The 12136-nt window shown below is 43.2% G+C and overlaps 1 protein-coding gene across 1 annotated transcript in view; it reads left to right on the forward strand.

The window, feature by feature from the left end:
• The window catches only part of bmper (BMP binding endothelial regulator), a 35362-nt gene extending 23430 nt beyond the window's left edge, over nucleotides 1-11932 (forward strand). Inside the window, exons 9-15 of the mRNA XM_088602057.1 lie at nucleotides 1650-1790; nucleotides 2526-2630; nucleotides 3408-3453; nucleotides 4673-4999; nucleotides 5634-5970; nucleotides 9208-9338; nucleotides 10705-11932. Coding sequence (XP_088458183.1) covers nucleotides 1650-1790; nucleotides 2526-2630; nucleotides 3408-3453; nucleotides 4673-4999; nucleotides 5634-5970; nucleotides 9208-9338; nucleotides 10705-10886 — 1269 coding nt within the window. The 3' untranslated portion in view covers nucleotides 10887-11932. The remainder of the gene's footprint in view (nucleotides 1-1649; nucleotides 1791-2525; nucleotides 2631-3407; nucleotides 3454-4672; nucleotides 5000-5633; nucleotides 5971-9207; nucleotides 9339-10704) is intronic.
• Nucleotides 11933-12136: the final 204 nt, after the last annotated feature.

The following is a 12136-nucleotide window of genomic DNA, read 5'->3' on the forward strand; positions in this document are numbered from 1 at the left end:
GTTGAGGATCTCATCCAGATATATTCTGAAGGATCACACGGTGATATTAACACATTTGCTCCAGATACCACTGAATCTTTATTTAAAGAAGTGCTCCCTGTTTTTCGGCAGCGAATCCATTGCCTCATAATTTCCTCTTGTGGTATCAGCTGTTTAATTCATTACAGACATTCCACAGTCCATTGGCTTGATTCTGTATTTTTCGGATTTTAACTACTTGTATAAAGTCCCATTGTAATCTCCTCTGGTGAACAGAAAAGTGATTTAGTACTTTTTATTATAACTCATAAGAACATATTAAAGAAGACAAACAACAGGAGGCCATTTGCCCATCCGGTCCATTTGGATCCTATCCACCCATTTCTTGAAAGAATCAACAGTTTCAGATACCGCCACATGGCTGGGTAGCCTCTTCAATTCTTCCACAACCCTTTCGGTAAAGAAATGCCTTCTAGTTTCTGTTTTAAATGCACTTGCCTGCAGATCATTCGGAAGAATCTTTCAGGTCCCCCTGTCCCGTTCTGTCCTCAAGACTACCAAGGCTTACTTCCTTCAGCCTGTCTGTGTGGGATATCATCTGAAAGCTCTTGAATGTATCTGGTTGCTCTTCTATGGACTGATTCCAGAGCAGCAACATACTTTCTGTTACGTGGCGACCACAATTGTGCACAATATTCTAAACGAACCTCACTAGTGCTGTAAATTGTATGTAGTTATGTTAACTCTAATTGCCTCCATAACTTCGTATAACATAACGTGATTTATGTCTACGGTTACCTACCTTAGTTTCTCCTTTGTTGTGAATGCACTCCATATTTGTGGATTTGTGTCTGCATCTCAGTGACAGGTGAAGGATCTGAGTTGATGGCCTAGGAGTAACATCCTTTGTTGTTCGTTGGAATCAAAAGTAAAATACCTCATAAAAACGTATTTGTTTCATTTCATGGACTGGAAGTCACTCTAACTCTCATGATGTTATACAGCACATCTGTTGTGTGTGGGGAGAGAGGAATGCAAGACGTTTATAATGTCATAATCTGACAATCTGTTTTCCAGACCAAAAGTAAGACCGATCTGTGCGCAACATACTGTCTACAAAACCCTCCAGCTTATATTTAATCTGCCTTCTGGTTTCTGTCATCAGGCAGGTCACTTTGCTCTGGTTAGGCTTGTTTCCATTGGGTTTTTTTTACCCGAATATGGTATATTATCAGAACTGGGGATTAATTGGGGGTTTCTCTTGTGATTTACAGGAACGTTTAGAAAACGTTTAAAAATAACCAAACCGTCTGCCTGTTGCGACTGAAGATTATTTCAGTACTATAATAAAAGCAGCTGTAACTGTCAATGCCCTGTTGCACAAATTTTGTGTTGGGTGTAAAATATTTTTGAAGCGGACTGAAACTGATCACAGGTCACCGTGCAGCAGGTTCCACAGGACGAAGAAACTGGTTGGGTTGAGACAGACGATCTTCCGGGGCCTCTTTGTGTTGTGTTTGTCTCATTCCCACTGGCACCAGCAAATGTAAGGAACTAGGCGACGTGGGTCTTTGAAATGTGTGTGGAAGCAGGACAAAGGTAGAAGTTCTGCTTGCGTTCGACAAGCCTCGCGCGGCACTAATCGACCTGGCGTTGTCCTTCAATCCCAGAACTCCTCGGTGCTGTGCAGGAAGAGGTGCTCCCGGCCTGGCAGTTGTCATGGCGGCGAAGAGCAGTGCTGTGAGGAGTGTGTGTCTTATGTGAAGGTGGAGGACGTCAAATACTGCCGACTCAAGAATAAGATCTATAGGGTAAGCAGGTGTAGGCACTGCACGCACAAAGCAGACTTTTTTTTTTACCTGACCCTTTTGAGATGAATACATGTACGTGTTGGGGGCTTTCTGTACAGACTGGGAATTGGGACAGATTTCCAAGTTTTCCCCGTTGACAGACTGTCGGGCTCTTTCTGCAGAAGTATAAATGCTAACCCTAGACTAGTTATGAGACGATCTGAGTAAAGCATCCTTCATTTTGCATTCTTGAGGCAAATGCTGTTTTTCGTAACCCACAAAAAAAAAATAAACGCACGGACAAGAATTATGTCATCCAACTGCATGATAGAGAGGTTTCTATCTGCTCTGCTAATCTTTTATGCTTTAGTCCCCAAGGAACTGGTTTTGAAACATTTTAATTATTCAGTTTGGAATAAGCTGTCTGAAAGGCGTAATGATATGCTTAATTCTTCTTAAGAGAACAAAAAGAGGAGGACATTTTTAATAAGAAATCATTTTAACACCAAGGGGTCTATATTATCATGTTAAATGTTAAGGAAACATTTTTCTGAATTACCCCCTTTTTATGCGACACACACACAAAGAAATTGTGCTATGTGTATAAAAAGCACTGACTTGTCATCTAGCATACTGTGCAGCTGGAGGGCTGAATGATGATCATGAGCCACCAACCCTGTTCCAGAAATTGAAAATTGTACTGTGGTGATACAAGCTTGAGAAGTTACGTTGTGTCTTTTTGTCTGTGTCTTTCAGGAAGGCGAAATGTGGCCGTCGGTAAACTGCACTCTCTGCTCGTGCATCAAGGGAAAAATAGAGTGTCACAAGAAAGAGTGCATCCCAATTGAGAGCTGCCCAAACGTAAGTAATAATTGAATGTGTTCTTGCTTTATCAATAATATATTTATAGTATGCAATGGTCTAAACTTATTTGCTCTTAACTGTAACTATCTATAGTAACACATTTCTAGTTTGTAATGCTGACATTTCAAAAACAAAAACATTATTAATTAAACATGCATTCATAATTACCCACAAAGTGTTATGGTATATATGTAGATATATGGTATATGGTAGATGTTTCACATCTGCGCAATTTTTCTTGTGTTCTTTTTTTAGGATTTAATCATTTAAACATTCCAAAAACCACAAGTGGTTTCAAAAACTGTTTTAAATGAAGCAAGCACAGCAAAATGACCAAAGAAATAAAGAAGTACCATTACAGTGCCTTCAGCTGTAGAAACTTTGACCCAGTATTTCTTCCGGTGTCTTAAGTCAAGATCTCAACTAGCTTAGTCTTTGGGCTGTAATTGAATCAAAGCTCGGCTGAAGTTATATAGCATTCCTCCTGACAGCTTCCCTGAAACAAGTGCACTTTGATGAAAGGATGAAGAGTTACCTCATCGTGGCCACCTATATTTAGAATACAACAACCAATTATTCTTATTCACAAGCACGGAACCTCAAAGAACACAATCTCTTTGTTTGGAAGGGGACGCTGGAGGACTGGGGGTGCCCAGAGACCCAAGGTCAGCCTCTGAGGGAGGTTGAAACAAGTGGCACCCATTGACCTTTCTCTGGTTTCTAAGCTGAGTAAAGGTGATGTTCTTTAATGTCTGTAACTCTTGCTTCTCTTAGGGTAAGATTCTCAACAGGAATGGCTGCTGCCCTATTTGCACTGAAAGTGAGTAAGTTATTATTTCTTCTTATTCCTTCTTCAAAACTGCTGGTAGTGACTGTTGCCTCTTCCCTTGTGCCAAGGCTACGAAATGAGAAGCTCTTTCAGGGCTGCTACCTGTTGATTTCAGAAATAGGAAACCTGAATATTTGCTTTTCGCTTACTAGGAGTTATAAATCAGTCTTTTCATCAGTCCTGTTTGAAATATATCGAGACACATTTCTCAAAAGTATTGGTAAGGGAATGTATTTTCACATATCTTTTATGAATTTGAATTTATTTCTAGTTGAAAAGACAGGAAACAGTACTGTGTTATACCTAACATAACAACAACAACAACAACAACAACAACAACAACAACAACATTTTCTATTAATTGAATTATTTGCTATTTATTTTCTTTTTGAATTAATTAATAATAAGGTATGATTTGATTTTCTCCCCAATTTTGCACATAATCATCTTACTGCCATCTTACTGCCAAAAATATTTTTGTATTAGTTGGATGGTATTAGTAAATTATGTCAATGATAATTCCTTTTTAAAAGTCATCAGTGAATTCCTGATTAAGGTTTGCATAATTTAGCCCAATCTGAAAACAAAAGGAACAACACCCTAAAGAAAATGAGTCGCTCGTCTAAAATTAAAAATGTGTAAAGTGTAACTTCCCAGTGCTGGTGCAGCTTTAGTGTGTCCTGTTCTGTCAATCACAGGAAAAGAACATTTTTTTTAAAGAAACATGAGTAACATTTCAGCGCCCTTTAATTAACCATTCATCGGTTTGTGAAAGAAATAAATTAATAAGCTTCAAGTACTTGTTCCCCCCCCAAAAAAAAATGTGAGAAACATTGCTTTCTGCAGCTCTGGACATTTTCAAGATGATTCATTCCTGTTTTGTAATTTTTTAAAATAAAAGATCAGTAAACAATGGCTTATCTGAACAACCCTAGCTAATTTTTTAATGAGGGAGAGGTTTTTGCTGGGAGTGTATTTTAGGAGGCAATACCAATAACAAAAGATAACAACCCCACAGGGAAATAACTATGAACTGTAGTAGCGCTCGATATTTGCTTATTGTATTTCTTTTAACAGGTTTTCTGTAGCAAGTTGATTTGTCTGGTACCCTGATTTATCAGGCCAAAAGCACCTTGCATTGCTTTGATGAGGGCGCTTCCTGAAGACCGAAGACTAAATTGCCCCCCAATTGCCTCGTTTCTCTTCCCAGAACCTGGAGTGTGCACGGTGTTTGGAGACCCACACTACAACACGTTCGACGGGAGGACTTTTAACTTCCAGGGAACCTGCCAGTACGTTCTGGCCAAGGACTGCTCGGCAGCCGCGAGCTTCCGGGTGCTGGTGAAGAACGACGCCCGCAGGACGCGCTCCTTCTCCTGGACCAAGTCGGTGGAGCTGATCGCAGCGGGGGTGAGCGTCAGCCTGCACCAGCACCTCGCCGTGAGGCGGAACGGGACGCGGATAGCCCTGCCCTACGAGACGGCACAGATGCGCATCGACTTGGACGGGTACCTGCTGAAGCTGAGTACCAGCACAGGTGAGCCTCCCCACCCAGAGCAGAAACCCGCAGTCTCTAGCTGAGACGATCTCCAGCTGTCCGCATGGACAGCCCTGTTGTGTTTTTCACTTCTACATCTTTACTCGTCCTCCACAAATGTTTATTGTTCTGGCTGTTGCTATTTATTAGGGTGGTACTGGTTGAGTGCCGTCGAGTCGGGACCCTGTGGACAGTTCCCCCGTCACTATCCATAGAGTTCTCATCCGGAAGTAGATTCCCAGGCCTTTCTGCCGCCAACACCCCCCCATATTGCTGCTGCCCAGTATGGGTTATTAGAGAACCCTGCACCCGACGTCCGACGTGGGACACGAACCCACTACCCTGAGATTATGAGTCTCATGCTCTACCCACAGAACTAGTTGGGGCTTATTGATTAGGAACCGTGTTGTGATGTGCTGTCTGCATTGTGGGGTGCTATCCGCTGTACTGTGTGTGTCCCGAGAGATCGGCGCGAATAAGAGGGCCGATGTCCGTGCACGTCTGGCGATAAACTCCTCTGCTCCCACTCATACTACGTGGAACAGCCAGCAGTGGTCTTGCAGGAGCCGGGGTTCGAGAGAGCAGGGAAGGGAGCGTCCTGTGCTAACGCGTGCCGCGTCGTGGGCCTTTCCAGGGCTGGACATCACCTGGGACGGGGACAGCTTCGTGGAGGTCACGGCTGCGCCGCACCTGAAGGGCAAGCTGTGCGGCCTCTGCGGCAACTACAACGGGCACCGGCGCGACGACCTCATGGGCGGCGACGGCCTCTTCAAGTTCGACGTGGACGAGTTCGCCGAGAGCTGGCGGGTGGAGTCCAACGAGGTCTGCGGCCAGCCCCGCGGGCGGCCCTCGGCGCTCCTGTGCCCCGGTTCGGCGAAGGTGAAGTTCCGCGCCCACCGCGAGTGCCAGAAGCTGAAGGCCTGGGAGTTCCAGAGGTGCCACTCTGCCATCGACTTCGCCTCCTTCTACCGGTGAGCCACTACCGCTGCGTGCGTATCGGCATAGCCCCGAAACACGACCTGAGCGTTTTGACCCGGCCCGTAGGTGACCTCACCCCGTGAAATCCTCCTGCTTCCAGTCACGAGTGTCGGATGAGACGCGAAATCCGCTTGGGGCTTTGCCGCCGGCAGAGGAAATCAAAACAGGCAAACAAAATGGGAAAACAGCAGCCAGCGCAGCCGGTGGATAGTTTTGCTGCCTCTTTGCTGAGGAATTTGGGAATGAAATGCTTTGACAGATATAGGCTGCTGGGGAGTGGGGAAAAAAACAAAAGCACAAGCTTCACTTCTGACCTCCTTAAAAAAAAAATTTGCAGATGGGAAGGAAATCAAACCAAAAACAGATCATGAGGGCCTTGAGGAGTTACAAAACGATTCTACATGATGTTTACATTATAGGGACTTTTTAGTCCAGGAAGTCAGGAATTTCAGTACAGTGCGGTGCTGGGTTCAGAGTTGGACATTTTATTTTTCGGCTGTGCAATCCAGTCTTTACTTTGCATCATTAAAGAACTCGATTGTTTTTAAAACTATCCTGAATTATACAACAATTTGTAGGTAGCCTGATCCATTAAATTGCTTTCAGCTGATACATTAACTCTTCAATGGAGCATTCCAAACCCACCCTTCAGGCCTTTGACACTACAAATGATATTTAAAGTATGAGATAAGTTAAGTAAAAGTACAAATTAGATCAGAACATTTGGCCCACTTGCTTATTGGGTTGTATGTAGCTTTAGTGTCCTAAGAATTTCGACCTATGCCATTCCTAAAGGAAAGCATAGAGTCAGATTCAAGCCCATTAATTGAGAGATGGACAACAAAGTGTCTGCTATTTATCTATCCGGAATTGGCCTAAGCGTACTTTTTCTCTGGCTTATTGTGTTGCTGCTGACCTTGGGACGTCCCCTGTGCTGCCTTGGCTGATGTCTCTCAGCGTTTTAAAGATGTGAATCAAGTCTCCACATAGTCTTCTCAGTTCCAGGCTAAAGAAGATTCAGTTCCTTTCATCTGTTCGAGTATAACATTCCCTTCAGGACAGGCATGGTCTCTCTTCTATTGTACTGTCTCCAGAGGGATAATATTTTTCTCGAAATGTGAAAAACCTTTCATTATTCTGCCAGTTCCGCGCTAAGGGGTTAAATACTCATATCGTGTTGCTCTTATGCGCTGTTTATCTTCTGTTCTTGCGCAGTGTCTCCAAGGCATTTTCCCAGAGAGAAGCTTTAAGATGTTGGTGTTCAGTCAGCCCTTCCTTTGCGGTCTAGAAGGAAAAGCGATGAGTGGAGGTTAAAGAGCACAAAGCGAGGCAGTAACAGAGGCGCAGTAACAGACAAGCCACCCACGGCGCAGTGAGGAGCCAGACCCGGGTTCAAGGGGAAGTCTGGAAGGCAGTTTCCAGCTGCATTGTATTAATGGCCAGTCAAGGGGAGAGCAGAGTAAAGGTCAGCCAGCCAAGCAGGACTGAACCCCTGGGTCTTTTTTCATGCTGTGGTACCTGTCAAGAAAATAAACACATTTCAGAGTTCGGAATCATTTGTTTTCCCCACAACATGCCTATTGGTACAGTACCAATCCCGGTACCCCAGCTCTGTTTTATCAAATTCATTTTCAGTCATTTCCATGACTTTCTGGCCATATTGTTTCACTATATTTGAACACTGTTGTCTAAACTTTACGACACTTCCCAAGTATGTTTTTCTGTTTGGGACGTGCCTGTTCTCAACTGATGTGTCGTTGTAGTAGGATACACCAGGAAACTACCCTTGTCTCGGCCTGGCCTGTACCTCTTACTGAGCTCATTTTGTGTTGTGTGTTTACCAGCTCAGATAGCTCTAGCGTAGCAGGGCGCTGGGACAAACATGAGCCAAGAAGCTGGGAAAAGAATGATGTCAGCTGCTTATTTGAGTAACCAGTTGGTTTGTATTAAAGTGCCCTGGCATTCAGTAGTAGGATTTTGAAAAAAAAAAAAGATTTAAAAACTATCTATGCATGACAGTTAAAAACTACCTCAAGGGCAAGTTTAAATGCAACACGATTTTCAAAAATTAAAGATTGAAACAAAGAGTAAAGGAAATAAAGATACGACTGTCTTTGCTTTGTATGCAGCTTATCATATTAAGAGCCATTACAATTGCAGCAAATGCTGTGGTTACAATACTTGCTGCATTATTAATGCCTCCCAGAATTAAACTTACAATGAAACCATGTTTTGGAGAAGTTCTGTTTTTTTTAAGTAAACCGGGGAGGCCATTTTTGGACAACGCAATAAAACCCATCAAGTGTTCAGAGAGAGCCGAGGTTTGTGGAAATCATTAACCTGGACTCTGGCTCTCCGGCTGTCTTGTTTTTAAAAAAGCGAAGCCTTTCTGGAGCTGTGTTTCCATGACTGTGTCAGTGGCTGATTTCATCTCCGCTTTGTAACTGGCAGCACTCAGTCTATAAAATAAATGCTTAACTTTGGACTCTGAGCCGAAATCTTCTCAGCGTGTGTCAGACGCTATGGCATTACCTTTCCGTCTTGCTTTGCGCTGGTGAACACATTTAAGGAGAGGCCCGCAATCGCGAAGAATGGAAACAAATTCTTCAGCCTAACATGATTTATTCATTGTTCTTATGCACACCCTGCTTTTTACAAGCAAATGAATGGATTTTCACACAGGTTTAGTGCAGGCCGTGAACTCCATTACACAGACAAGCTTGCTAAGTGGTGATCTTTTCGATCATAACGTGGATGTGTTTGACTTTGACGTGTTTGATGGTTCATGTTCTGTGTCTAAGGACCATTGAAAGTTTTTTTTTTTCCATGACCGCTGTCTCCCTTTATTGTTATCTGAATTGTTGCTTGTGTTTTTATTCCCTTCATTATTGATCTTGTTTATGTTTTCTGAAGAATACCTTAAATGGATTCTACAATTAAAAACCTTAGCTGAATTGGTCGAACTCCGCTCAAGAAACTAAATGCAGTTTCTCAAACAGTGAAGTAGTATCAAGGTATTAAAGATTATTTGTATTGGTTTTTTTTTTAGTTACTGTAACCGTCCTTCATCAGACTACTTTAGAACATATAGGTCAATCTGGACAAGTTCTTTATTTTTGAATAATGTCATTTTGTTGAAAAATAAAAATAGAACTTTGCTCAATACACTCAACCCATGTTTTTGTGACCAAGTCCTGAAGCAATGTTTCTCCTGTGATTCCTCTCCTCAGGTCCTGTGTTACAGACATGTGCGAGTGCCCAGTCCACAAGAACTGCTACTGCGAATCGTTCATAGCCTACAGCCGGGCCTGTGAGAGAGAGGGCATAGTGGTGCACTGGAAACCCCAACAGAGCTGCATGGGTAAGATAGGTGCCTGCTGCTGGGTCTTTCTTGGCATCCACTACGATCGTTAGCAGCAAAACAAACCTTACAGTCCAAAAAAATCCATAATTTAGCCGATTTTAGCGAAACAAGTTAATATATATGGGTACTTTCTCTGCTCATCTCGGCACATCTTAGACCTTTTTGGTACTGCTCTCCAATAATATCAATACGAGTTGCAAGTTACCAATTTCTATTCAGTAGTTTGGTTAGAATGCGATAGAGGGAACGAATGGGTTAGAGGTTATTTGGGAGAACGTGCCCAGCTGAGAGAATGGCGCCCTGTTCTTAAGGATGAGGCTGAGTGAACCTTCCCCCCTTCAGTTTCATGAGGAATGAGCCAGGGAGCTGCTACAAGGGTGTGGATGGGGTGGTAGAAAGGGTTGTGAGAGAGATACTCAAAGGGAAGTCCACAAGGTGAGCTTTATACAGTAAGAGCTTGATATTTGTGAATTTACATCTGCAGTTTCACCTATTCATGCAAAGTTATCAGTGACCACTTTTTCCGCATTTGCTGACCCAAATCACCTCTCTACTCGGTGTGCAGTAGGGAAGTAAATGCAGGCACACATTTGCGCATCTTCATCTTGATCTACGTCGCCTGAGCTGCATCAGTCTTAGCGAAGGCACAGCTTAGTTAACAAGTTTTTGTAGCAGTGCATCATGGGTTATGCATTAATTATGCAGGAAAGCATTTTGTATTTTGTGTCGTCCCACCGTGAGAGTAAGGCCTGTGTATGGTATAGTTTATGTAGTGCTGTGAAATAAACCTTTAATATAAGCCCTCTGTAATTAACTTTATGAGAGTACAGTGGTGCTGCATTTAGAAAAGTAATAAAGACAAGATGTTAAAAGAATGAAAAAAGGAATTCTAGTACCCGGTAAGCTATAATTTCACTACAGTGATCTTGTTTCTTTACACTTGCAATAACTTTAATAATAGAGGGAAAATTCTTTACATTTACAGTATTTGGTACATTTTCTGAAACATTTAACAGTTAAAACAAAAATATGCCTGTAGAAATGGGAAAAGTAAAGGTTTATTCCATGCTGAAAAGAGAAGGAGACAAAATGGTTCGGCTGTAGAGCCTTCTTCGGGTGCCAAAACGTTGTTTCTTTCCTTCTCTTTTCAGCAAAGCTTTACTTGTTCTGCTGCAGCCTACGCCTGCTGACGCTGCTCCCTAGATCAACTATCACACAGCTGATATGTTTGATCACCGATAATTCCCAGTTTGTTCGTTTTTTTCCAGGCTTACCGGCCCACCGCATGATGGGCTCTCTCACTCTCTTTCTCTCTCCCTCCCCTCCCTCAAAAGTCTGATTCGGTGTCCTTCTGCCTTTCCAGCCACCCAGTGCAAGCACGGAGCGGTGTACGACACCTGTGGCCCGGGGTGCACCAAGACGTGTGAGAACTGGAACGAGATCGGCCCCTGTCCCAAACCTTGCGTGGCTGGGTGCCACTGTCCCGCCAACCTGGTCCTGTCCAACGGAAGGTGCATCAAGCCCACATTCTGCCCGCGCCGATGACGCTGGCTGCCCAGGGACAGGGCGGGGTGGGGGAGGGGGACGGCCCAGCAGGGGGAGTCGGTCTCTGACAGGGACAGCGAAGGGCAGGCCATCACCGGGCAGTAGACACTCCCTGTGTCTTCTTTCTTGCACTGCACACATGCCGACACTGGTGTAAGCTAGATTGTACTGGTGTTTAAGCACCCTTTACCTCATCCAAAACGGCCGCTGCTGCCAGGAGAACTGTAGCACAGTCCGGCTGCTGCTGATGTACGCCTGAAACCCGCACCCCCTCGGCCACAGCAGAAATTACACGTCATCGCCGGCTTTCAGCAGTCTCCACAGAAACGGCGGCTCGTTTTTTTTCCCCCAAGACACAACGAAAAGGAGACGTGGAACAACACCGCCCAAATCAGTTAAGATTTCAGACTCGCGGCTCAGAAGCGTTGGTGTACTGTAGCAGCACCGTGTGATGGAAACGGAGGAAAATGACCCCAGAACAGAGGGGGGTTGGGGTGCAATGCTACATATAATATAAAAAAAGAAGGACATTTATATATGAGGTATTATTAACACGGAAATTTAATATTGTGAACTAACAAAATTGTATAAAGTAATCCAAATTTCTCACTGTTGTTGCTTTGTTAATTTATATGAAGTATTATAATGTAGCAAGTAGCAGAGGCGTCAGTTTAATTTTTTTTGTAACAAATTTGATTTAAAGGGAAAATGTTTTCTGCTGGAAAGCCAGAGTGAAACTCAAATCCCATGGCCCACAAGTATTGTATGTCGAAATGTTGTAGTCTTTTCTGAGTGAAGGGTGCCGTTTTGAATTTTTCACCTATTTTGATTTAAAAATGGTGTATAGTCTCCTCATTAAGCATCTCTATTGCACATCTATATCTTGAACAATTATGATTGCTGAGGAGCTTTTAATGATTTTAAACCCTTGTGTAACGTAATCATTGGAGAAAACAGACCACATCTTTAATTGGGATTGTAAGAAGGTCTGCACTAGCCATATATTTAATGCTTGTATCAATGCAATAAACAAGACCCACACTGCAGCGGAAAGGAATGGTGTTGGTTTAATAAATCTGACGTTTTTACAAACATCTGCATTTCAACCACGAGTACAACCCACCTTCTTAAGCAAGTCTTGTTCGAGGACCATCTCTGGCCCATGTATAAGAGCATTTTTTTATGTTTCATTCTTATTCCTGTGCAATGCAGACAGTCTTTACTGATTTTGAACATATACTATTTCGCAG

This window comes from Lepisosteus platostomus, chromosome 12 (genome assembly GCF_059453375.1).
Source record: "Lepisosteus platostomus isolate fLepPlt1 chromosome 12, fLepPlt1.hap1, whole genome shotgun sequence".
Taxonomy (NCBI): domain Eukaryota; kingdom Metazoa; phylum Chordata; class Actinopteri; order Semionotiformes; family Lepisosteidae; genus Lepisosteus; species Lepisosteus platostomus.